The sequence below is a fragment of the Ranitomeya variabilis genome, chromosome 3 (assembly GCF_051348905.1).
Source record: "Ranitomeya variabilis isolate aRanVar5 chromosome 3, aRanVar5.hap1, whole genome shotgun sequence".
Taxonomy (NCBI): Eukaryota; Metazoa; Chordata; class Amphibia; order Anura; family Dendrobatidae; genus Ranitomeya; species Ranitomeya variabilis.
The window spans coordinates 288,911,270-288,933,324 of record NC_135234.1 but is presented as its reverse complement, the minus strand read 5'-3'; the positions used below and the strand labels follow the sequence as shown (position 1 = coordinate 288,933,324).

At 40.4% G+C, this 22,055-nt stretch overlaps 1 protein-coding gene across 2 annotated transcripts; it reads right to left on the bottom strand.

Moving 5' to 3' along the window:
• Nucleotides 1-15,931: 15,931 nt before the first annotated feature.
• LOC143815860 (uncharacterized) lies at nt 15,932-21,502 on the bottom strand. Of its 2 annotated transcripts, none has more exons than XM_077295548.1 (2): nt 19,764-21,502; nt 15,932-17,452 (listed from the first exon to the last, which is right to left on the bottom strand). In XM_077295548.1, the coding sequence occupies exons 1-2, from the start codon at nt 20,968-20,970 to the stop codon at nt 17,379-17,381; spliced, it is 1,281 nt and encodes a 426-aa protein (XP_077151663.1). In that variant the 5' UTR covers nt 20,971-21,502; the 3' UTR covers nt 15,932-17,378. The 2 variants fall into 2 exon arrangements, with proteins under 2 accessions (XP_077151663.1, XP_077151662.1); XM_077295547.1 differs by having other exon boundaries at nt 19,768-21,502.
• Between the last annotated feature and the right edge of the window lie 553 nt (nt 21,503-22,055).

Genomic DNA, 22,055 nt, shown 5'->3' with positions numbered 1-22,055 from the left:
GGCATCTGTCTTAGTTTTTCTGCCACAGAAAACCTACTGTATAACAGTGTGCCTGATTTCTTCCTCATTCTCCCATAAAAAAAAGCAAGTGGGAGATTAAGATTGGCAAATCTGCATTAGTGCCAGTCCTGTGTGTGGCATCTGTCTTTCTTTTTCTGCCACAGAAAACCTACTGTATAACAGTGTGCCTGATTTTTTCCTCATTCTCCCATTAAAAAAAAAAAAAAATTGGGATATTAAGATTGGCAAATCTGCATTAGTGCCAGTCCTGTGTGTGGCATCTGTCTTAGTTTTTCTGCCACATAAAACCTACTGTATAACAGTGTGCCTGATGTCTTCCTCATTCTCCCATAAAAAAAGCAAGTAGAAGATTAAGATTGGCAAATCTGCATTAGTGCCTGTCCTGTGTGTGGCATCTGTCTTTCCTTTTATGCCACAGAAAACCTACTGTATAACAGTGTGCCTGATTTTTTCCTCATTCTCCCATAAAAAAGCAAGTGGGAGATTAAGACTGGCAAATCTGCATTAGTGCCAGTCCTGTGTGTGGCATCTGTCTTTCTTTTTCTGCCACAGAAAACCTACTGTATAACAGTGTGCCTGATTTTTTCCTCATTCTACCTTAAAAAAAAATGGGATATTAAGATTGGCAAATCTGCATTAGTGCCAGTCCTGTGTGTGGCATCTGTCTTAGTTTTTCTGCCACATAAAACCTACTGTATAACAGTGTGCCTGATGTCTTCCTCATTCTCCCATAAAAAAAACAAGTAGAAGATTAAGATTGGCAAATCTGCATTAGTGCCAGTCCTGTGTGTGGCATCTGTCTTTCCTTTTATGCCACAGAAAACCTACTGTATAACAGTGTGCCTGATTTCTTCCTCATTCTCCCATAAAAAAAGCAAGTGGGAGATTAAGATTGGCAAATCTGCATTAGTGCCAGTCCTGTGTGTGGCATCTGTCTTTCTTTTTCTGCCACAGAAAACCTACTGTATAACAGGGTGCCTGATTTTTTCCTCATTCTCCCATAAAAAAAAAAAATTGGGAGATTAAGATTGGCAAATCTGCATTAGTGCCAGTCCTGTGTGTGGCATCTGTCTTAGTTTTTCTGCCACAGAAAACCTACTGTATAACAGTGTGCCTGATTTCTTCCTCATTCTCCCATAAAAAAAAACAAGTGGGAGATTAAGATTGGCAAATCTGCATTAGTGCCAGTCCTGTGTGTAGCATCTGTCTTTCTTTTTATGCCACAGAAAACCTACTGTATAACAGTGTGCCTGATTTCTTCCTCATTCTCCCATAAAAAAAAGCAAGTGGGAGATTAAGATTGGCAAATCTGCATTAGTGCCAATCCTGTGTGTGGCATCTGTCTTTCTTTTTCTGCCACAGAAAACTTACTGTATAACAGTGTGCCTGATTTTTTCCTCATTCTCCCATTAAAAAAAAATAAAAATTGGGAGATTAAGATTGGCAAATCTGAATTAGTGCCAGTCCTGTGTGTGGCATCTGTCTTTCTTTTTCTGCCACAGTAAACCTACTGTATAACAGTGTGCCTGATTTCTTCCTAATTCTCCCATAAAATAAAAAAATTGGGATATTAAGATTGGCAAATCTGCATTAGTACCAGTCCTGTGTGTGGCATCTGTCTTAGTTTTTCTGCCACAGAAAACCTACTGTATAACAGTGTGCCTGATTTCTTCCTCATTGTCCCATAAAAAAAACAAGTGGGAGATTAAGATTGGCAAATCTGCATTCGTGCCAGTCCTGTGTGTGGCATCTGTCTTAGTTTTTCTGCCACAGAAAACCTACTGTATAACAGTGTGCCTGATTTCTTCCTCATTCTACCATAAAAAAATTGGGAGATTCAGATTGGCAAATCTGCATTAGTGCCAGTCCTGTGTGTGACATCTGTCTTAGTTTTTCTCCCACAGAAAACCTACTGTATAACAGTGTGCCTGATTTCTTCCTCATTCTACCATAAAAAAACATGTGGGAGATTAAGATTGGCAAATCTGCATTAGTGCCAGTCCTGTGTGTGGCATCTGTCTTTCTTTTTCTGCCACAGAAAACCTACTGTATAACAGTGTGCCTGCTTTCTTCCTAATTCTCCGATAAAAAAAAAATTTGTGAGATTAAGATTGGCACATCTGCATTAGTGTCAGTCCTGTGTGTGGCATCTGTCTTTCTTTTTCTGCCACAGAAAACCTACTGTATAACAGTGTGCCTGCTTTCATCCTAATTCTCCCATAAAAAAAATAAAAATTGGGAGATTGAGATTGGCAAATCTGCATTAGTGCCAGTCCTGTGTGTGGCATCTGTTTTAGTTTTTCTGCCACAGAACACCTACTGTATAACAGTGTGCCTGATTTTTTCTTCATTCTCCCATAAACAAAATGGGAGATTAAGATTGGCAAATCTGCATTAGTGCCAGTCCTGTGTGTGGCATCTGTCTTAGTTTTTCTGCCACAGAAAACCTACTGTATAACAGTGTGCCTGATTTCTTCCTCATTCTCCCATTAAAAAAAAATTGGGAGATTAAGATTGGCAAATCGGCATTAGTGCCAGTGCTGTGTGTGGCATCTGTCTTAGCTTTTCTGCCACAGAAAACCTACTGTATAACAGTGTGCCTGATGTCTTCCTCATTCTCCCATAAAAAAACAAGTAGAAGATTAAGATTGGCAAATCTGCATTAGTGCCAGTCCTGTGTGTGGCATCTGTCTTTCCTTTTATGCCACAGAAAACCTACTGTATAACAGTGTGCCTGATTTTTTCCTCATTCTCCCATAAAAAAAAGCAAGTGGGAGATTAAGATTGGCAAATCTGCATTAGTGCCAGTCCTGTGTGTGGCATCTGTCTTTCTTTTTCTGCCACAGAAAACCTACTGTATAACAGTTTGCCTGATTTTTTCCTCATTCTACCTTAAAAAAAAATGGGATATTAAGATTGGCAAATCTGCATTAGTGCCAGTCCTGTGTGTGGCATCTGTCTTAGTTTTTCTGCCACAGAAAACCTACTGTATAACAGTGTGCCTGATTTCTTCCTCATTCTCCCATAAAAAAAAGCAAGTGGGAGATTAAGATTGGCAAATCTGCATTAGTGCCAGTCCTGTGTGTGGCATCTGTCTTTCTTTTTCTGCCACAGAAAACCTACTGTATAACAGTGTGCCTGATTTCTTCCTCATTCTCCCATAAAAAAAAGCAAGTGGGATATTAAGATTGGCAAATCTGCATTAGTGCCAGTCCTGTGTGTGGCATCTGTCTTAGTTTTTCTGCAACAGAAAACCTACTGTATAACAGTGTGCCTGATGTCTTCCTCATTCTCCCATAAAAAAAAGCAAGTGGGAGATTAAGATTGGCAAATCTGCATTAGTGCCAGTCCTGTGTGTGGCATCTGTCTTTCTTTTTCTGCCACAGAAAACCTACTGTATAACAGTGTGCCTGATTTTTTCCTCATTCTACCTTAAAAAAAATGGGATATTAAGATTGGCAAATCTGCATTAGTGCCAGTCCTGTGTGTGGCATCTGTCTTAGTTTTTCTGCCAAAGAAAACCTACTGTATAACAGTGTGCCTGATGTCTTCCTCATTCTCCCATAAAAAAAACAAGTAGAAGATTAAGATTGGCAAATCTGCATTAGTGCCAGTCCTGTGTGTGGCATCTGTCTTTCCTTTTATGCCACAGAAAACCTACTGTATAACAGTGTGCCTGATTTTTTCCTCATTCTCCCATAAAAAAAAGCAAGTGGGAGATTAAGATTGGCAAATCTGCATTAGTGCCAGTCCTGTGTGTGGCATCTGTCTTTCTTTTTCTGCCACAGAAAACCTACTGTATAACAGTGTGCCTGCTTTTATCCTAATTCTCCCATAAAAAAAATAAAAATTGGGAGATTGAGATTGGCAAATCTACATTAGTGCCAGTCCTGTGTGTGGCATCTGTCTTAGTTTTTCTGCCACAGAAAACCTACTGTATAACAGTGTGCCTGATTTTTTCTTCATTCTCCCATAAAAAAAATGGGAGATTAAGATTGGCAAATCTGCATTAGTGCCTGTCCTGTGTGTGGCATCTGTCTTAGTTTTTCTGCCACAGAAAACCTACTGTATAACAGTGTGCCTGATTTCTTCCTCATTCTCCCATAAAAAAAGCAAGTGGGAGATTAAGATTGGCAAATCTTCATTAGTGCCAGTCCTGTGTGTGGCATCTGTCTTTCTTTTTCTGCCACAGAAAACCTACTGTATAACAGTGTGCCTGATTTTTTCCTCATTCTCCCATTAAAAAAAAAAAAATTGGGATATTAAGATTGGCAAATCTGCATTAGTGCCAGTCCTGTGTGTGGCATCTGTCTTAGTTTTTCTGCCACAGAAAACCTACTGTATAACAGTGTGCATGATTTCTTCCTCATTCTCCCATAAAAAAAAACAAGTGGGAGATTAAGATTGGCAAATCTGCATTAGTGCCAGTCCTGTGTGTGGCATTTGTCTTTCTTTTTATGCCACAGAAAACCTACTGTATAACAGTGTGCCTGATTTCTTCCTCATTCTCCCATAAAAAAAGCAAGTGGGAGATTAAGATTGGCAAATCTGCATTAGTGCCAGTCCTGTGTGTGGCATCTGTCTTTCTTTTTCTGCCACAGAAAACCTACTGTATAACAGTGTGCCTGATTTTTTCCTCATTCTCCCATTAAAAAAAAAAAAAAATGGGATATTAAGATTGGCAAATCTGCATTATTGCCAGTCCTGTGTGTGGCATCTGTCTTAGTTTTTCTGCCACAGAAAACCTACTGTATAACAGTGTGCCTGATGTCTTCCTCATTCTCCCATAAAAAAACAAGTAGGAGATTAAGATTGGCAAATCTGCATTAGTGCCAGTCCTGTGTGTGGCATCTGTCTTTCCTTTTATGCCACAGAAAACCTACTGTATAACAGTGTGCCTGATTTTTTCCTCATTCTCCCATAAAAAAAGCAAGTGGGAGATTAAGATTGGCAAATCTGCATTAGTGCCAGTCCTGTGTGTGGCATCTGTCTTTCTTTTTCTGCCACAGAAAACCTACTGTATAACAGTGTGCCTGATTTTTTACTCATTCTACCTTAAAAAAAAATGGGATATTAAGATTGGCAAATCTGCATTAGTGCCAGTCCTGTGTGTGGCATCTGTCTTAGTTTTTCTGCCACATAAAACCTACTGTATAACAGTGTGCCTGATGTCTTCCTCATTCTCCCATAAAAAAACAAGGAGAAGATTAAGATTGGCAAATCTGCATTAGTGCCAGTCCTGTGTGTGGCATCTGTCTTTCCTTTTATGCCACAGAAAACATACTGTATAACAGTGTGTCTGATTTTTTCCTCATTCTCCCATAAAAAAAAGCAAGTGGGAGATTAAGATTGGCAAATCTGCATTAGTGCCAGTCCTGTGTGTGGCATCTGTCTTTCTTTTTCTGCCACAGAAAACCTACTGTATAACAGTGTGCCTGATTTTTTCCTCATTCTCCCATTAAAAAAAAAAAAAAAATTGGGATATTAAGATTGGCAAATCTGCATTAGTGCCAGTCCTGTGTGTGGCATCTGTCTTAGTTTTTCTGCCACAGAAAACCTACTGTATAACAGTGTGCCTGATGTCTTCCTCATTCTCCCATAAAAAAACAAGTAGGAGATTAAGATTGGCAAATCTGCATTAGTGCCAGTCCTGTGTGTGGCGTCTCTCTTTCCTTTTATGCCACAGAAAACCTACTGTATAACAGTGTGCCTGATTTTTTCCTCATTCTCCCATAAAAAAAGCAAGTGGGAGATTAAGATTGGCAAATCTGCATTAGTGCCAGTCCTGTGTGTGGCATCTGTCTTTCTTTTTCTGCCACAGAAAACCTACTGTATAACAGTGTGCCTGATTTTTTCCTCATTCTACCTTAAAAAAAATGGGATATTAAGATTGGCAAATCTGCATTAGTGCCAGTCCTGTGTGTGGCATCTGTCTTAGTTTTTCTGCCACATAAAACCTACTGTATAACAGTGTGCCTGATGTCTTCCTCATTCTCCCATAAAAAAAACAAGTAGAAGATTAAGATTGGCAAATCTGCATTAGTGCCAGTCCTGTGTGTGGCATCTGTCTTTCCTTTTATGCCACAGAAAACCTACTGTATAACAGTGTGCCTGATTTTTTCCTCATTCTCCCATAAAAAAAAGCAAGTGGGAGATTAAGATTGGCAAATCTGCATTAGTGCCAGTCCTGTGTGTGGCATCTGTCTTTCTTTTTCTGCCACAGAAAACCTACTGTATAACAGTGTGCCTGATTTCTTCCTCATTCTCCCATAAAAAAAGCAAGTGGGAGATTAAGATTGGCAAATCTGCATTAGTGCCAGTCCTGTGTGTGGCATCTGTCTTTCTTTTTCTGCCACAGAAAACCTACTGTATAACAGTGTGCCTGATTTTTTCCTCATTCTCCCATTAAAAAAAAAAAAATGGGATATTAAGATTGGCAAATCTGCATTAGTGCCAGTCCTGTGTGTGGCATCTGTCTTAGTTTTTCTGCCACAGAAAACCTACTGTATAACAGTGTGCCTGATGTCTTCCTCATTCTCCCATAAAAAAACAAGTAGGAGATTAAGATTGGCAAATCTGCATTAGTGCCAGTCCTGTGTGTGGCATCTGTCTTTCCTTTTATGCCACAGAAAACCTACTGTATAACAGTGTGCCTGATTTTTTCCTCATTCTCCCATAAAAAAAGCAAGTGGGAGATTAAGATTGGCAAATCTGCATTAGTGCCAGTCCTGTGTGTGGCATCTGTCTTTCTTTTTCTGCCACAGAAAACCTACTGTATAACAGTGTGCCTGATTTTTTCCTCATTCTACCTTAAAAAAAAATGGGATATTAAGATTGGCAAATCTGCATTAGTGCCAGTCCTGTGTGTGGCATCTGTCTTAGTTTTTCTGCCACATAAAACCTACTGTATAACAGTGTGCCTGATGTCTTCCTCATTCTCCCATAAAAAAACAAGTAGAAGATTAAGATTGTCAAATCTGCATTAGTGCCAGTCCTGTGTGTGGCATCTGTCTTTCCTTTTATGCCACAGAAAACATACTGTATAACAGTGTGTCTGATTTTTTCCTCATTCTCCCATAAAAAAAAGCAAGTGGGAGATTAAGATTGGCAAATCTGCATTAGTGCCAGTCCTGTGTGTGGCATCTGTCTTTCTTTTTCTGCCACAGAAAACCTACTGTATAACAGTGTGCCTGATTTTTTCCTCATTCTCCCATTAAAAAAAAAAAAAAAATTGGGATATTAAGATTGGCAAATCTGCATTAATGCCAGTCCTGTGTGTGGCATCTGTCTTTCTTTTTCTGCCACAGAAAACCTACTGTATAACAGTGTGCCTGATTTTTTCCTCATTCTCCCATTAAAAAAAAAAAAAAATTGGGATATTAAGATTGGCAAATCTGCATTAGTGCCAGTCCTGTGTGTGGCATCTGTCTTAGTTTTTCTGCCACAGAAAACCTACTGTATAACAGTGTGCCTGATGTCTTCCTCATTCTCCCATAAAAAAACAAGTAGGAGATTAAGATTGGCAAATCTGCATTAGTGCCAGTCCTGTGTGTGGCGTCTGTCTTTCCTTTCATGCCACAGAAAACCTACTGTATAACAGTGTGCCTGATTTTTTCCTCATTCTCCCATAAAAAAAAGCAAGTGGGAGATTAAGATTGGCAAATCTGCATTAGTGCCAGTCCTGTGTGTGGCATCTGTCTTTCTTTTTCTGCCACAGAAAACCTACTGTATAACAGTGTGCCTGATTTTTTCCTCATTCTACCTTAAAAAAAATGGGATATTAAGATTGGCAAATCTGCATTAGTGCCAGTCCTGTGTGTGGCATCTGTCTTAGTTTTTCTGCCACATAAAACCTACTGTATAACAGTGTGCCTGATGTCTTCCTCATTCTCCCATAAAAAAAACAAGTAGAAGATTAAGATTGGCAAATCTGCATTAGTGCCAGTCCTGTGTGTGGCATCTGTCTTTCCTTTTATGCCACAGAAAACCTACTGTATAACAGTGTGCCTGATTTTTTCCTCATTCTCCCATAAAAAAAAGCAAGTGGGATATTAAGATTGGCAAATCTGCATTAGTGCCAGTCCTGTGTGTGGCATCTGTCTTTCTTTTTCTGCCACAGAAAACCTACTGTATAACAGTGTGCCTGATTTTTTCCTCATTCTACCTTAAAAAAAATGGGATATTAAGATTGGCAAATCTGCATTAGTGCCAGTCCTGTGTGTGGCATCTGTCTTAGTTTTTCTGCCACATAAAACCTACTGTATAACAGTGTGCCTGATGTCTTCCTCATTCTCCATTTAAAAAAAACAAGTAGAAGATTAAGATTGGCAAATCTGCATTAGTGCCAGTCCTGTGTGTGGCATCTGTCTTTCCTTTTATGCCACAGAAAACCTACTGTATAACAGTGTGCCTGATTTTTTCCTCATTCTCCCATAAAAAAAAGCAAGTGGGAGATTAAGATTGGCAAATCTGCATTAGTGCCAGTCCTGTGTGTGGCATCTGTCTTTCTTTTTCTGCCACAGAAATCCTACTGTATAACAGTGTGCCTGATTTTTTCCTCATTCTACCTTAAAAAAAAATGGGATATTAAGATTGGCAAATCTGCATTAGTGCCAGTCCTGTGTGTGGCATCTGTCTTAGTTTTTCTGCCACAGAAAACCTACTGTATTTCAGTGTGCCTGATTTTTTCTTCATTCTCCCATAAAAAAAATGGGAGATTAAGATTGGCAAATCTGCATTAGTGCCAGTCCTGTGTGTGGCATCTGTCTTTCCTTTTATGCCACAGAAAACCTACTGTATAACAGTGTGCCTGATTTTTTCCTCATTCTCCCATAAAAAAAAGCAAGTGGGAGATTAAGATTGGCAAATCTGCATTAGTGCCAGTCCTGTGTGTGGCATCTGTCTTTCTTTTTCTGCCACAGAAAACCTACTGTATAACAGTGTGCCTGATTTTTTCCTCATTCTACCTTAAAATAAAGCAAGTGGGAGATTAAGAATGGCAAATCTGCATTAGTGCCAGTCCTGTGTGTGGCATCTGTCTTTCTTTTTCTGCCACAGAAAACCTACTGTATAACAGTGTGCCTGCTTTTATCCTAATTCTCCCATAAAAAAAATAAAAATTGGGAGATTGAGATTGGCAAATCTACATTAGTGCCAGTCCTGTGTGTGGCATCTGTCTTAGTTTTTCTGCCACAGAAAACCTACTGTATAACAGTGTGCCTGATTTTTTCTTCATTCTCCCATAAAAAAAATGGGAGATTAAGATTGGCAAATCTGCATTAGTGCCAGTCCTGTGTGTGGCATCTGTCTTAGTTTTTCTGCCACAGAAAACCTACTGTATAACAGTGTGCCTGATTTCTTCCTCATTCTCCCATAAAAAAAAGCAAGTGGGAGATTAAGATTGGCAAATCTTCATTAGTGCCAGTCCTGTGTGTGGCATCTGTCTTTCTTTTTCTGCCACAGAAAACCTACTGTATAACAGTGTGCCTGATTTTTTCCTCATTCTCCCATTAAAAAAAAAAAAAATTGGGATATTAAGATTGGCAAATCTGCATTAGTGCCAGTCCTGTGTGTGGCATCTGTCTTAGTTTTTCTGCAACAGAAAACCTACTGTATAACAGTGTGCATGATGTCTTCCTTATTCTCCCATAAAAAAACAAGTAGGAGATTAAGATTGGCAAATCTGCATTAGTGCCAGTCCTGTGTGTGGCATCTGTCTTTCCTTTTATGCCACAGAAAACCTACTGTATAACAGTGTGCCTGATTTTTTCCTCATTCTCCCATAAAAAAAAGCAAGTGGGAGATTAAGATTGGCAAATCTGCATTAGTGCCAGTCCTGTGTGTGGCATCTGTCTTTCTTTTTCTGCCACAGAAAACCTACTGTATAACAGTGTGCCTGATTTTTTCCTCATTCTACCTTAAAAAAAATGGGATATTAAGATTGGCAAATCTGCATTAGTGCCAGTCCTGTGTGTGGCATATGTCTTAGTTTTTCTGCCACAGAAAACCTACTGTATAACAGTGTGCCTGATTTTTTCTTCATTCTCCCATAAAAAAAATGGGAGATTAAGATTGGCAAATCTGCATTAGTGCCAGTCCTGTGTGTGGCATCTGTCTTAGTTTTTCTGCCACAGAAAACCTACTGTATAACAGTGTGCCTGATTTCTTCCTCATTCTCCCATAAAAAAAAGCAAGTGGGAGATTAAGATTGGCAAATCTTCATTAGTGCCAGTCCTGTGTGTGGCATCTGTCTTTCTTTTTCTGCCACAGAAAACCTACTGTATAACAGTGTGCCTGATTTTTTCCTCATTCTCCCATTAAAAAAAAAAAAAAATTGGGATATTAAGATTGGCAAATCTGCATTAGTGCCAGTCCTGTGTGTGGCATCTGTCTTAGTTTTTCTGCAACAGAAAACCTACTGTATAACAGTGTGCCTGATTTTTTCCTCATTCTCCCATTAAAAAAAAAAAAAATTGGGATATTAAGATTGGCAAATCTGCATTAGTGCCAGTCCTGTGTGTGGCATCTGTCTTTCTTTTTCTGCCACAGAAAACCTACTGTATAACAGTGTGCCTGATTTTTTCCTCATTCTCCCATAAAAAAGCAAGTGGGAGATTAAGATTGGCAAATCTGCATTAGTGCCAGTCCTGTGTGTGGCATCTGTCTTTCTTTTTCTGCCACAGAAAACCTACTGTATAACAGTGTGCCTGATTTTTTCCTCATTCTACCTTAAAAAAAATGGGATATTAAGATTGGCAAATCTGCATTAGTGCCAGTCCTGTGTGTGGCATCTGTCTTAGTTTTTCTGCCACAGAAAACCTACTGTATAACAGTGTGCCTGATTTTTTCTTCATTCTCCCATAAAAAAAATGGGAGATTAAGATTGGCAAATCTGCATTAGTGCCAGTCCTGTGTGTGGCATCTGTCTTAGTTTTTCTGCCACAGAAAACCTACTGTATAACAGTGTGCCTGATTTCTTCCTCATTCTCCCATAAAAAAAAGCAAGTGGGAGATTAAGATTGGCAAATCTTCATTAGTGCCAGTCCTGTGTGTGGCATCTGTCTTTCTTTTTCTGCCACAGAAAACCTACTGTATAACAGTGTGCCTGATTTTTTCCTCATTCTCCCATTAAAAAAAAAAAAAAATTGGGATATTAAGATTGGCAAATCTGCATTAGTGCCAGTCCTGTGTGTGGCATCTGTCTTAGTTTTTCTGCAACAGAAAACCTACTGTATAACAGTGTGCCTGATTTTTTCCTCATTCTCCCATTAAAAAAAAAAAAAATGGGATATTAAGATTGGCAAATCTGCATTAGTGCCAGTCCTGTGTGTGGCATCTGTCTTTCTTTTTCTGCCACAGAAAACCTACTGTATAACAGTGTGCCTGATTTTTTCCTCATTCTACCTTAAAATAAAGCAAGTGGGAGATTAAGAATGGCAAATCTGCATTAGTGCTAGTCCTGTGTGTGGCATCTGTCTTTCTTTTTCTGCCACAGAAAACCTACTGTATAACAGTGTGCCTGCTTTTAACCTAATTCTCCCATAAAAAAAATAAAAATTGGGAGATTGAGATTGGCAAATCTGCATTAGTGCCAGTCCTGTGTGTGGCATCTGTCTTTCTTTTTCTGCCACAGAAAACCTACTGTATAACAGTGTGCCTGATTTTTTCCTCATTCTCCCATAAAAAAGCAAGTGGGAGATTAAGATTGGCAAATCTGCATTAGTGCCAGTCCTGTGTGTGGCATCTGTCTTTCTTTTTCTGCCACAGAAAACCTACTGTATAACAGTGTGCCTGATTTTTTCCTCATTCTACCTTAAAAAAAATGGGATATTAAGATTGGCAAATCTGCATTAGTGCCAGTCCTGTGTGTGGCATCTGTCTTAGTTTTTCTGCCACAGAAAACCTACTGTATAACAGTGTGCCTGATTTTTTCTTCATTCTCCCATAAAAAAAATGGGAGATTAAGATTGGCAAATCTGCATTAGTGCCAGTCCTGTGTGTGGCATCTGTCTTAGTTTTTCTGCCACAGAAAACCTACTGTATAACAGTGTGCCTGATTTCTTCCTCATTCTCCCATAAAAAAAAGCAAGTGGGAGATTAAGATTGGCAAATCTTCATTAGTGCCAGTCCTGTGTGTGGCATCTGTCTTTCTTTTTCTGCCACAGAAAACCTACTGTATAACAGTGTGCCTGATTTTTTCCTCATTCTCCCATTAAAAAAAAAAAATTGGGATATTAAGATTGGCAAATCTGCATTAGTGCCAGTCCTGTGTGTGGCATCTGTCTTAGTTTTTCTGCAACAGAAAACCTACTGTATAACAGTGTGCATGATGTCTTCCTCATTCTCCCATAAAAAAACAAGTAGGAGATTAAGATTGGCAAATCTGCATTAGTGCCAGTCCTGTGTGTGGCATCTGTCTTTCCTTTTATGCCACAGAAAACCTACTGTATAACAGTGTGCCTGATTTTTTCCTCATTCTCCCATAAAAAAAGCAAGTGGGAGATTAAGATTAGCAAATCTGCATTATTGCCAGTCCTGTGTGTGGCATCTGTCTTTCCTTTTCTGCCATAGAAAACCTACTGTATAACAGTGTGCCTGATTTTTTCCTCATTCTACCTTAAAAAAAAATGGGATATTAAGATTGGCAAATCTGCATTAGTGCCAGTCCTGTGTGTGGCATCTGTCTTAGTTTTTCTGCCACATAAAACCTACTGTATAACAGTGTGCCTGATGTCTTCCTCATTCTCCCATAAAAAAAACAAGTAGAAGATTAAGATTGGCAAATCTGCATTAGTGCCAGTCCTGTGTGTGGCATCTGTCTTTCCTTTTATGCCACAGAAAACCTACTGTATAACAGTGTGCCTGATTTTTTCCTCATTCTCCCATAAAAAAGCAAGTGGGAGATTAAGATTGGCAAATCTGCATTAGTGCCAGTCCTGTGTGTGGCATCTGTCTTTCTTTTTCTGCCACAGAAAACCTACTGTATAACAGTGTGCCTGATTTTTTCCTCATTCTACCTTAAAAAAAATGGGATATTAAGATTGGCAAATCTGCATTAGTGCCAGTCCTGTGTGTGGCATCTGTCTTAGTTTTTCTGCCACATAAAACCTACTGTATAACAGTGTGCCTGATGTCTTCCTCATTCTCCCATAAAAAAAACAAGTAGAAGATTAAGATTGGCAAATCTGCATTAGTGCCAGTCCTGTGTGTGGCATCTGTCTTTCCTTTTATGCCACAGAAAACCTACTGTATAACAGTGTGCCTGATTTTTTCCTCATTCTCCCATAAAAAAAAGCAAGTGGGAGATTAAGATTGGCAAATCTGCATTAGTGCCAGTCCTGTGTGTGGCATCTGTCTTTCTTTTTCTGCCACAGAAAACCTACTGTATAACAGTGTGCCTGATTTTTTCCTCATTCTACCTTAAAAAAAATGGGATATTAAGATTGGCAAATCTGCATTAGTGCCAGTCCTGTGTGTGGCATCTGTCTTAGTTTTTCTGCCACAGAAAACCTACTGTATAACAGTGTGCCTGATGTCTTCCTCATTCTCCCATAAAAAAAACAAGTAGAAGATTAAGATTGGCAAATCTGCATTAGTGCCAGTAATGTGTGTGGCATCTGTCTTTCTTTTTCTGCCACAGAAAACCTACTGTATAACAGGGTGCCTGATTTTTTCCTCATTCTCCCATTAAAAAAAAAAATTGGGAGATTAAGATTGGCAAATCTGCATTAGTGCCAGTCCTGTGTGTGGCATCTGTTTTAGTTTTTCTGCCACAGAAAACCTACTGTATAACAGTGTGCCTGATTTCTTCCTCATTCTCCCATAAAAAAAAGCAAGTGGGAGATTAAGATTGGCAAATCTGCATTAGTGCCAGTCCTGTGTGTGGCATCTGTCTTTCTTTTTCTGCCACAGTAAACCTACTGTATAACAGTGTGCCTGCTTTCTTCCTAATTCTCCCATAAAATAAAAAAATCGGGAGATTAAGATTGGCAAATCTGCATTAGTACCAGTCCTGTGTGTGGCATCTGTCTTAGTTTTTCTGCCACAGAAAACCTACTGTATAACAGTGTGCCTGATTTCTTCCTCATTCTCCCATAAAAAAAAAAAAGTGGGAGATTAAGATTGGCAAATCTGCATTAGTGCCAGTCCTGTGTGTGGCATCTGTCTTAGTTTTTATGCCACAGAAAACCTACTGTATAACAGTGTGCCTGATTTCTTCCTCATTCTCCCATAAGAAAAAACAAGTGGGAGATTAAGATTGGCAAATCTGCATTAGTGCCAGTCCTGTGTGTGGCATCTGTCTTAGTTTTTATGCCACAGAAAACCTACTGTATAACAGTGTGCCTGATTTCTTCCTCATTCTCCCATAAGAAAAAACAAGTGGGAGATTAAGATTGGCAAATCTGCATTAGTGCCAGTCCTGTGGGTGGCATCTGTGTTTCTTTTTATGCCACAGAAAACCTACTGTATAACAGTGTGCCTGATTTTTTCCTCATTCTACCTTAAAAAAAATGGGATATTAAGATTGGCAAATCTGCATTAGTGCCAGTCCTGTGTGTGGCATCTGTCTTAGTTTTTCTGCCACATAAAACCTACTGTATAACAGTGTGCCTGATGTCTTCCTCATTCTCCCATAAAAAAAACAAGTAGAAGATTAAGATTGGCAAATCTGCATTAGTGCCAGTCCTGTGTGTGGCATCTGTCTTTCCTTTTATGCCACAGAAAACCTACTGTATAACAGTGTGCCTGATTTTTTCCTCATTCTCCCATAAAAAAAAGCAAGTGGGAGATTAAGATTGGCAAATCTGCATTAGTGCCAGTCCTGTGTGTGGCATCTGTCTTTCTTTTTCTGCCACAGAAAACCTACTGTATAACAGTGTGCCTGATTTTTTCCTCATTCTACCTTAAAAAAAATGGGATATTAAGATTGGCAAATCTGCATTAGTGCCAGTCCTGTGTGTGGCATCTGTCTTAGTTTTTCTGCCACAGAAAACCTACTGTATAACAGTGTGCCTGATGTCTTCCTCATTCTCCCATAAAAAAAACAAGTAGAAGATTAAGATTGGCAAATCTGCATTAGTGCCAGTAATGTGTGTGGCATCTGTCTTTCTTTTTCTGCCACAGAAAACCTACTGTATAACAGGGTGCCTGATTTTTTCCTCATTCTCCCATTAAAAAAAAAAATTGGGAGATTAAGATTGGCAAATCTGCATTAGTGCCAGTCCTGTGTGTGGCATCTGTTTTAGTTTTTCTGCCACAGAAAACCTACTGTATAACAGTGTGCCTGATTTCTTCCTCATTCTCCCATAAAAAAAAGCAAGTGGGAGATTAAGATTGGCAAATCTGCATTAGTGCCAGTCCTGTGTGTGGCATCTGTCTTTCTTTTTCTGCCACAGAAAACCTACTGTATAACAGGGTGCCTGATTTTTTCCTCATTCTCCCATTAAAAAAAAAAAATTGGGAGATTAAGATTGGCAAATCTGCATTAGTGCCAGTCCTGTGTGTGGCATCTGTCTTAGTTTTTCTGCCACAGAAAACCTACTGTATAACAGTGTGCCTGATTTCTTCCTCATTCTCCCATAAAAAAAAAAAGTGGGAGATTAAGATTGGCAAATCTGCATTAGTGCCAGTCCTGTGTGTGGCATCTGTCTTAGTTTTTATGCCACAGAAAACCTACTGTATAACAGTGTGCCTGATTTCTTCCTCATTCTCCCATAAGAAAAAACAAGTGGGAGATTAAGATTGGCAAATCTGCATTAGTGCCAGTCCTGTGGGTGGCATCTGTGTTTCTTTTTATGCCACAGAAAACCTACTGTATAACAGTGTTTAATATTACAGTCATGAAGCACCAATATACTCAGTATGTGTGAGTGGTAAGTACCAACTCTCTCTAGGCACTCCTCAGGTGCCCTTCTGGGACTACTCCAAATCAATACATAAACAAAAACACGGAGGAAAAGAGTCCACTTCAACATATTTAGAGAACAATATACAAAAAGTTTATTAAATAATCAATACAAAAACAGAATTAAAAATACAAAACATGGGTGTATTGTTAATACCGCCATATCGCAGAAGACACATAGGAGGAAATGCGGCAATGACCAAGTCAGGGGGGAGTTCACATATACACCTTTTGGGTGGCAGCGTCAGCTCAGAAAATAGAAGGAATGTATGACCAAATACAATTACTACGTTCCACTCATATGGCGCAAATAGCCCAGAGTACAAAAGGTCATATATTCATAAGCACATGTAATTGCTGCTTACCCATTGTAAATCAGGTGTGTCCTCCCCACCTTGCTCGGTCCCCCCGGACGCGCGTTTCGCGTGGCTTTTTCAACAGGGTGTATCCATAGTGTGTCTCATTGTGTTTTTATATCATAGACCCGGAAGTAGAATCGGTGACGCCGGCGCATGCGCAGTAGCGTCCAGAGTGCATCGCTCAATAGGGCCATCACAGTGGGGAGTGTATGAGAGGCGGAGCTCCACCTTCCAAACACAAAAAGTGTGACACTCCCCACTTGTAAGTGATAGGTCCACAAGAAGATGGCTACGATGGACGACACCGGGCATGCGCACCACCAATTCCCAATAAAAAGGCCATGGCTACAGCCATTTTTTTAGTGATAAAGTTAAGATCGCTCAAAAACAGAAACAGAACGCCGCAGCGTCCCGAAATGTACGTAAACCGGAACGCTAGATAGATTAGAGGCGTCCCCAATAAAGTGGAAAAACAGGACGCCAAAAAGATGCAAAAAAATAATAATAACGCATCACATGTGTTTAGAGTGTGTACAGTTACATAAAAACAATGACAAAAAAAGACAGAAAAAGGGAGAAAAAGGAGCGTAGCAATAAAAAGACAGATGACAAAAAGAAATAATAACATACATATAAATATATAAACAAAGCATATTATCATACATGTGAAACATATATGTGAATCCGTGTATACATAATGGAACAGACCCCACAACATACTGGGGAATAAATTGTACTATATATTGGTGGTCGCTTACAGTCCCAAAGTACATATTCAATGTCAAAGGGTCCGCTCACGGTGCTAAAATATAAACCAACCAAGGAGGTTAAAATTGATGTATGATCTATGATCCTGCACGTTTATAAAAAGCGCAGGGATATCAAGTGAAACTTAGTGAATAACTAAAGACCCCCAATTCCTGAACTAAACCAAATAATATAAACATGCTAGCAACTCATACAAACATTCACTAAAGAATGATGTTAGCGTATAGAGACTACATAAAGTGCAGATTCATAAGAAAACATAAACCACGTATAAGAACCTATACGTGGACAACGTATAGACAGAAACTACAGGACACTCCTTCTCTTCAGATTCCGAGACGTTCACCGGGTTTTGCTGCGGCGTCATCACCAGTGCGTAGCCATGGATAACTAATAAAAACTAAAAAGAAAAGAAAAACACACAACAAGACGTAAATATATAAAAATATTAAAAGCGAGTGGTGAAAAAATCACCCAAGAGAGGACAGCCAGGTCAAGGGACATGGAATATTTTCCACATTACATCCTCATTATATTGCTGCATGTCAGGACAGAGCCGAAAAATTATGGAAGTATATTTTTGGAACCAAATAATATATAGAACACGAAGGAGAACCCACGGGACTCTCACAGAAAAGGAGCGAAGCTAAGCTGTTCATTAAGTCCCTTAGGGGCAAGGGTGTCAAGGGTGACAATCCACTTACATTCACACTGTGCGAGTAACTTGGTCAGATTGCCCCCCCTGACACCTCCATGTATCACATCTATCCCTCTCACTTTTAAGCCCCTAGGGTCAGATCCGTGAAACAGTCGAAAGTGCCTGGGTAATGTTTTTAAGACCGATGGGTCTTCTACTTCTTTACCTGCCAAGATATCCCTTACGTGTTCTCGCGTCCGAACCTTAAGTTCCCTAGATGTGAGACCGACATAGATCAGGGAGCAGGGACAGGTCGCATAATAGACCACAAAAGTAGTGTTACATGAGATGTACTCTCTTATCTTAAATTCCCTGCTCCCATCAAAATTCTTGAAGGTCCCACATCTAAGGATGTTCGGACACGCGACGCACGAACCACAAGGAAAACATCCCTGTCTGGGACTCCTCGCACCAAGAAATGTTTTATTTTTTGGGGTGATATAATGGCTGCTTACCAGAGTATCTTTCAGGTTTCTGGCTCTCCTTTGTGTCATCAAAGGAGATTTTGTGAGATATGGGGCCAGGACACTATCGGTCTGCAACACGGACCAATGTTTGCTTAACACCTCACGAATACGGTGCCATTGGCAATTCGCAGTAGAGATAAATCTAATTGCCATCTCATCCTTCGCTCCTGACCTGTTCGACCCCCCTAGTAGGTCCTCTCTCCGTGTATGTCTGGCCCTTCCATACCCTGCCCTAATGCTACGACGACTGTATCCTCTTGCCCTAAACCGTTCGGTGAGGATGGCGGACTGTCTCTCGAAGCGGGCATCCGTAGAACACACCCGCCTATTCCTCAAGAATTGTCCAACTGGGATGGCTTTTATAACCGAGTAGTTGTGTGCCGAGGAGGCATGAAGCAAGGAATTCACAGAGGATTCCTTGCGATACAGATCTGTTTCAATAGAGCCATCCTCGGCAACACACAGCGTAATGTCCAAAAAATTAATTTCCCTAGAATGCCAAGTATACGTGAATTTTAAATTAAAGTTGTTAATATTCAGGGCCTGCATGAATTTGGATAGGCTGGCTTCGCTACCATTCCACACCATCAGAATGTCATCAATGTAGCGAAACCAGCCCACCACTGGGTCCGCGGCGTGTGCGCCATCGCCTTGGAAAATACACCTTTCCCAGTAACCTAAAAATAAATTTGCATACGAAGGCGCACACGCCGCGCCCATTGCAGTGCCCTGCAACTGTAAATAAAATTTATCTTTGAAAACAAAATAATTGTGGGTTAAAATAAACTCAAGCAATTCCAAAATAAGTTCCGAAAAATGGCCATCCCAGTTGGTAGTCTCAAGGAAGAAGCGGGTGGCCCTCAGACCATCTCCATGTCTGATCGAGGTGTATAATGACTCCACATCAATGGTGACTAAAATCATGCCCGCCTCCAGAGACAGCCCGTCCACCCTTCGAAGCACGTCAGTAGTGTCTCTGACATAGGAGGGCAGTGTCTCCACCAGAGGTTTTAAATAAAAATCAATAAATTTACAAATATTCTCGCATAACCCTCCTATGCCAGAGACAATAGGACGCCCAGGTGGATTAACAGCATCTTTGTGCACTTTGGGCAGGGCATAGAAGGTAGCCACCTTAGGGGACCTTGGCATAAGTCCATCAAGGACCTTTTTGGGGACAACACCTGACTCGCTCGCCAACTCCAAGATATACTCCAACTCCCCTGAAAAAACCGAGGTGGGATTTTGGGGTAAACACCGATATGTTTCTTTGTTCTTTAATTGTCGAAATATCTCTTTTTCGTATTTTTCAATTGGCCAGATCACCACATTCCCCCCCTTGTCTGCAGGTTTAATAACTACTGTGTCCAGAGCCTGTAGCTCCCTCAGCGCCTTCCTTTGATCTGGTGTTAGGTTGTCATTGTAGAGTCCCCTTGGAATCTTAATTAGATCCTCAATGACCAATCTGCAAAAAATGTCTATCTGTGGACACAGAGACAAAGGGGGGAAGGTGGATGATCTGGGCAAAATCGAAGAAGGAAATTTACCTACTGAATCTGGTTGTTGTTCCTCAAGTAGGTCTTCCAGGGCCGATAAAGCAACGGCTTCCACGTCACTAGGAAGTTGATTACCAGAATTTTTAGGGGCGTGTAACTTCTTCAGTAGTAATTTACGACAAAATAAATGCGTGTCTTTTACAGCTGTAAAAAAATTAAACTGATTAGATGGAACAAAATTAAGACCAAGTTTAAGGACTTCAGACTGGGTTTTAGAGAGGGAATGGGTAGATAGATTAATCACCTCTAAGTTGTTATTTTTCGCCTTCCGCTCGTACGTAGGAGGGGAGGTAAATTTTCTCTTTTGGGAGGTATATCTTCCTTTTGCAGCTCTATTGGGTTGTATTTTTCTCCCTCTATCACCATGTATGCTTTTAGATTGGTCGGATGTCACACTCAGTTCATCCACTGAAGTAGCGGATGACATTGAGCCCGACCTAACCAGTGATGTTGGGCGAGTTCTCATTCTCCCTGTCCTCCACCTATATACGTGATTATCGCGGTAGTCTGAATTGTCTCTTTGCAGTTTTTTTGTCTTGACCGCACTTATCTCTTGCTCCCATTTGAGGAAATCACTCTCAAGGTCACCATTGAGTTTCCCCAATGCTTCTGGTGTCAAATCTTCTTTTATAAATAGTTGAATATCGTCAATTTCCTTCTCCAATTCCGCTAGTTTGGTCTCATCAAGTTTAATAAGCAAACCGATGAAGCCTCTAGAACATATATTAGCAGTATTCTCCCATTCGGTTTTAAATACCTCGTCTTCAATTGGATAAGAGGGGAAAATTTGGACACGTAAGCCCCTCGGAATCAGGTTGCGAGCCAGGTATTGCCCCAAAGTGGCCCTATTCCACCACAGCTTTGTCCTTTTATGCAGCAATAACCTCAGCCTGGCAATCCTCTCTCTAGAATCACCACCACTCGCGACAGTAGAGCCGACATTATCCTCCTTAAAGGCCTCCTGCAGCCGAGACAACCATGTCTGGTCCCGACTACGAAAATCCATTGACTTCTGACTAACTGCTGTGGGAAACACAGAAAAGCAATATTTAATATTACAGTCATGAAGCACCAATATACTCAGTATGTGTGAGTGGTAAGTACCAACTCTCTCTAGGCACTCCTCAGGTGCCCTTCTGGGACTACTCCAAATCAATACATAAACAAAAACACGGAGGAAAAGAGTCCACTTCAACATATTTAGAGAACAATATACAAAAAGTTTATTAAATAATCAATACAAAAACAGAATTAAAAATACAAAACATGGGTGTATTGTTAATACCGCCATATCGCAGAAGACACATAGGAGGAAATGCGGCAATGACCAAGTCAGGGGGGAGTTCACATATACACCTTTTGGGTGGCAGCGTCAGCTCAGAAAATAGAAGGAATGTATGACCAAATACAATTACTACGTTCCACTCATATGGCGCAAATAGCCCAGAGTACAAAAGGTCATATATTCATAAGCACATGTAATTGCTGCTTACCCATTGTAAATCAGGTGTGTCCTCCCCACCTTGCTCGGTCCCCCCGGACGCGCGTTTCGCGTGGCTTTTTCAACAGGGTGTATCCATAGTGTGTCTCATTGTGTTTTTATATCATAGACCCGGAAGTAGAATCGGTGACGCCGGCGCATGCGCAGTAGCGTCCAGAGTGCATCGCTCAATAGGGCCATCACAGTGGGGAGTGTATGAGAGGCGGAGCTCCACCTTCCAAACACAAAAAGTGTGACACTCCCCACTTGTAAGGGTGGACGGGCTGTCTCTGGAGGCGGGCATGATTTTAGTCACCATTGATGTGGAGTCATTATACACCTCGATCAGACATGGAGATGGTCTGAGGGCCACCCGCTTCTTCCTTGAGACTACCAACTGGGATGGCCATTTTTCGGAACTTATTTTGGAATTGCTTGAGTTTATTTTAACCCACAATTATTTTGTTTTCAAAGATAAATTTTATTTACAGTTGCAGGGCACTGCAATGGGCGCGGCGTGTGCGCCTTCGTATGCAAATTTATTTTTAGGTTACTGGGAAAGGTGTATTTTCCAAGGCGATGGCGCACACGCCGCGGACCCAGTGGTGGGCTGGTTTCGCTACATTGATGACATTCTGATGGTGTGGAATGGTAGCGAAGCCAGCCTATCCAAATTCATGCAGGCCCTGAATATTAACAACTTTAATTTAAAATTCACGTATACTTGGCATTCTAGGGAAATTAATTTTTTGGACATTACGCTGTGTGTTGCCGAGGATGGCTCTATTGAAACAGATCTGTAT

Coding starts and splice junctions, on each gene's coding strand:
- LOC143815860 (XM_077295547.1), bottom strand. CDS start 20,970: ATGTTGAAGTGGACTCTTTTCCTCCGTGTTTTTGTTTATGTATTGATT. Junction 17,453..19,767: donor AGGAACAACAACCAGATTCA/GTAGGTAAATTT, acceptor TTTTCTTTTTAG/TTTTTATTAGTTATCCATGG.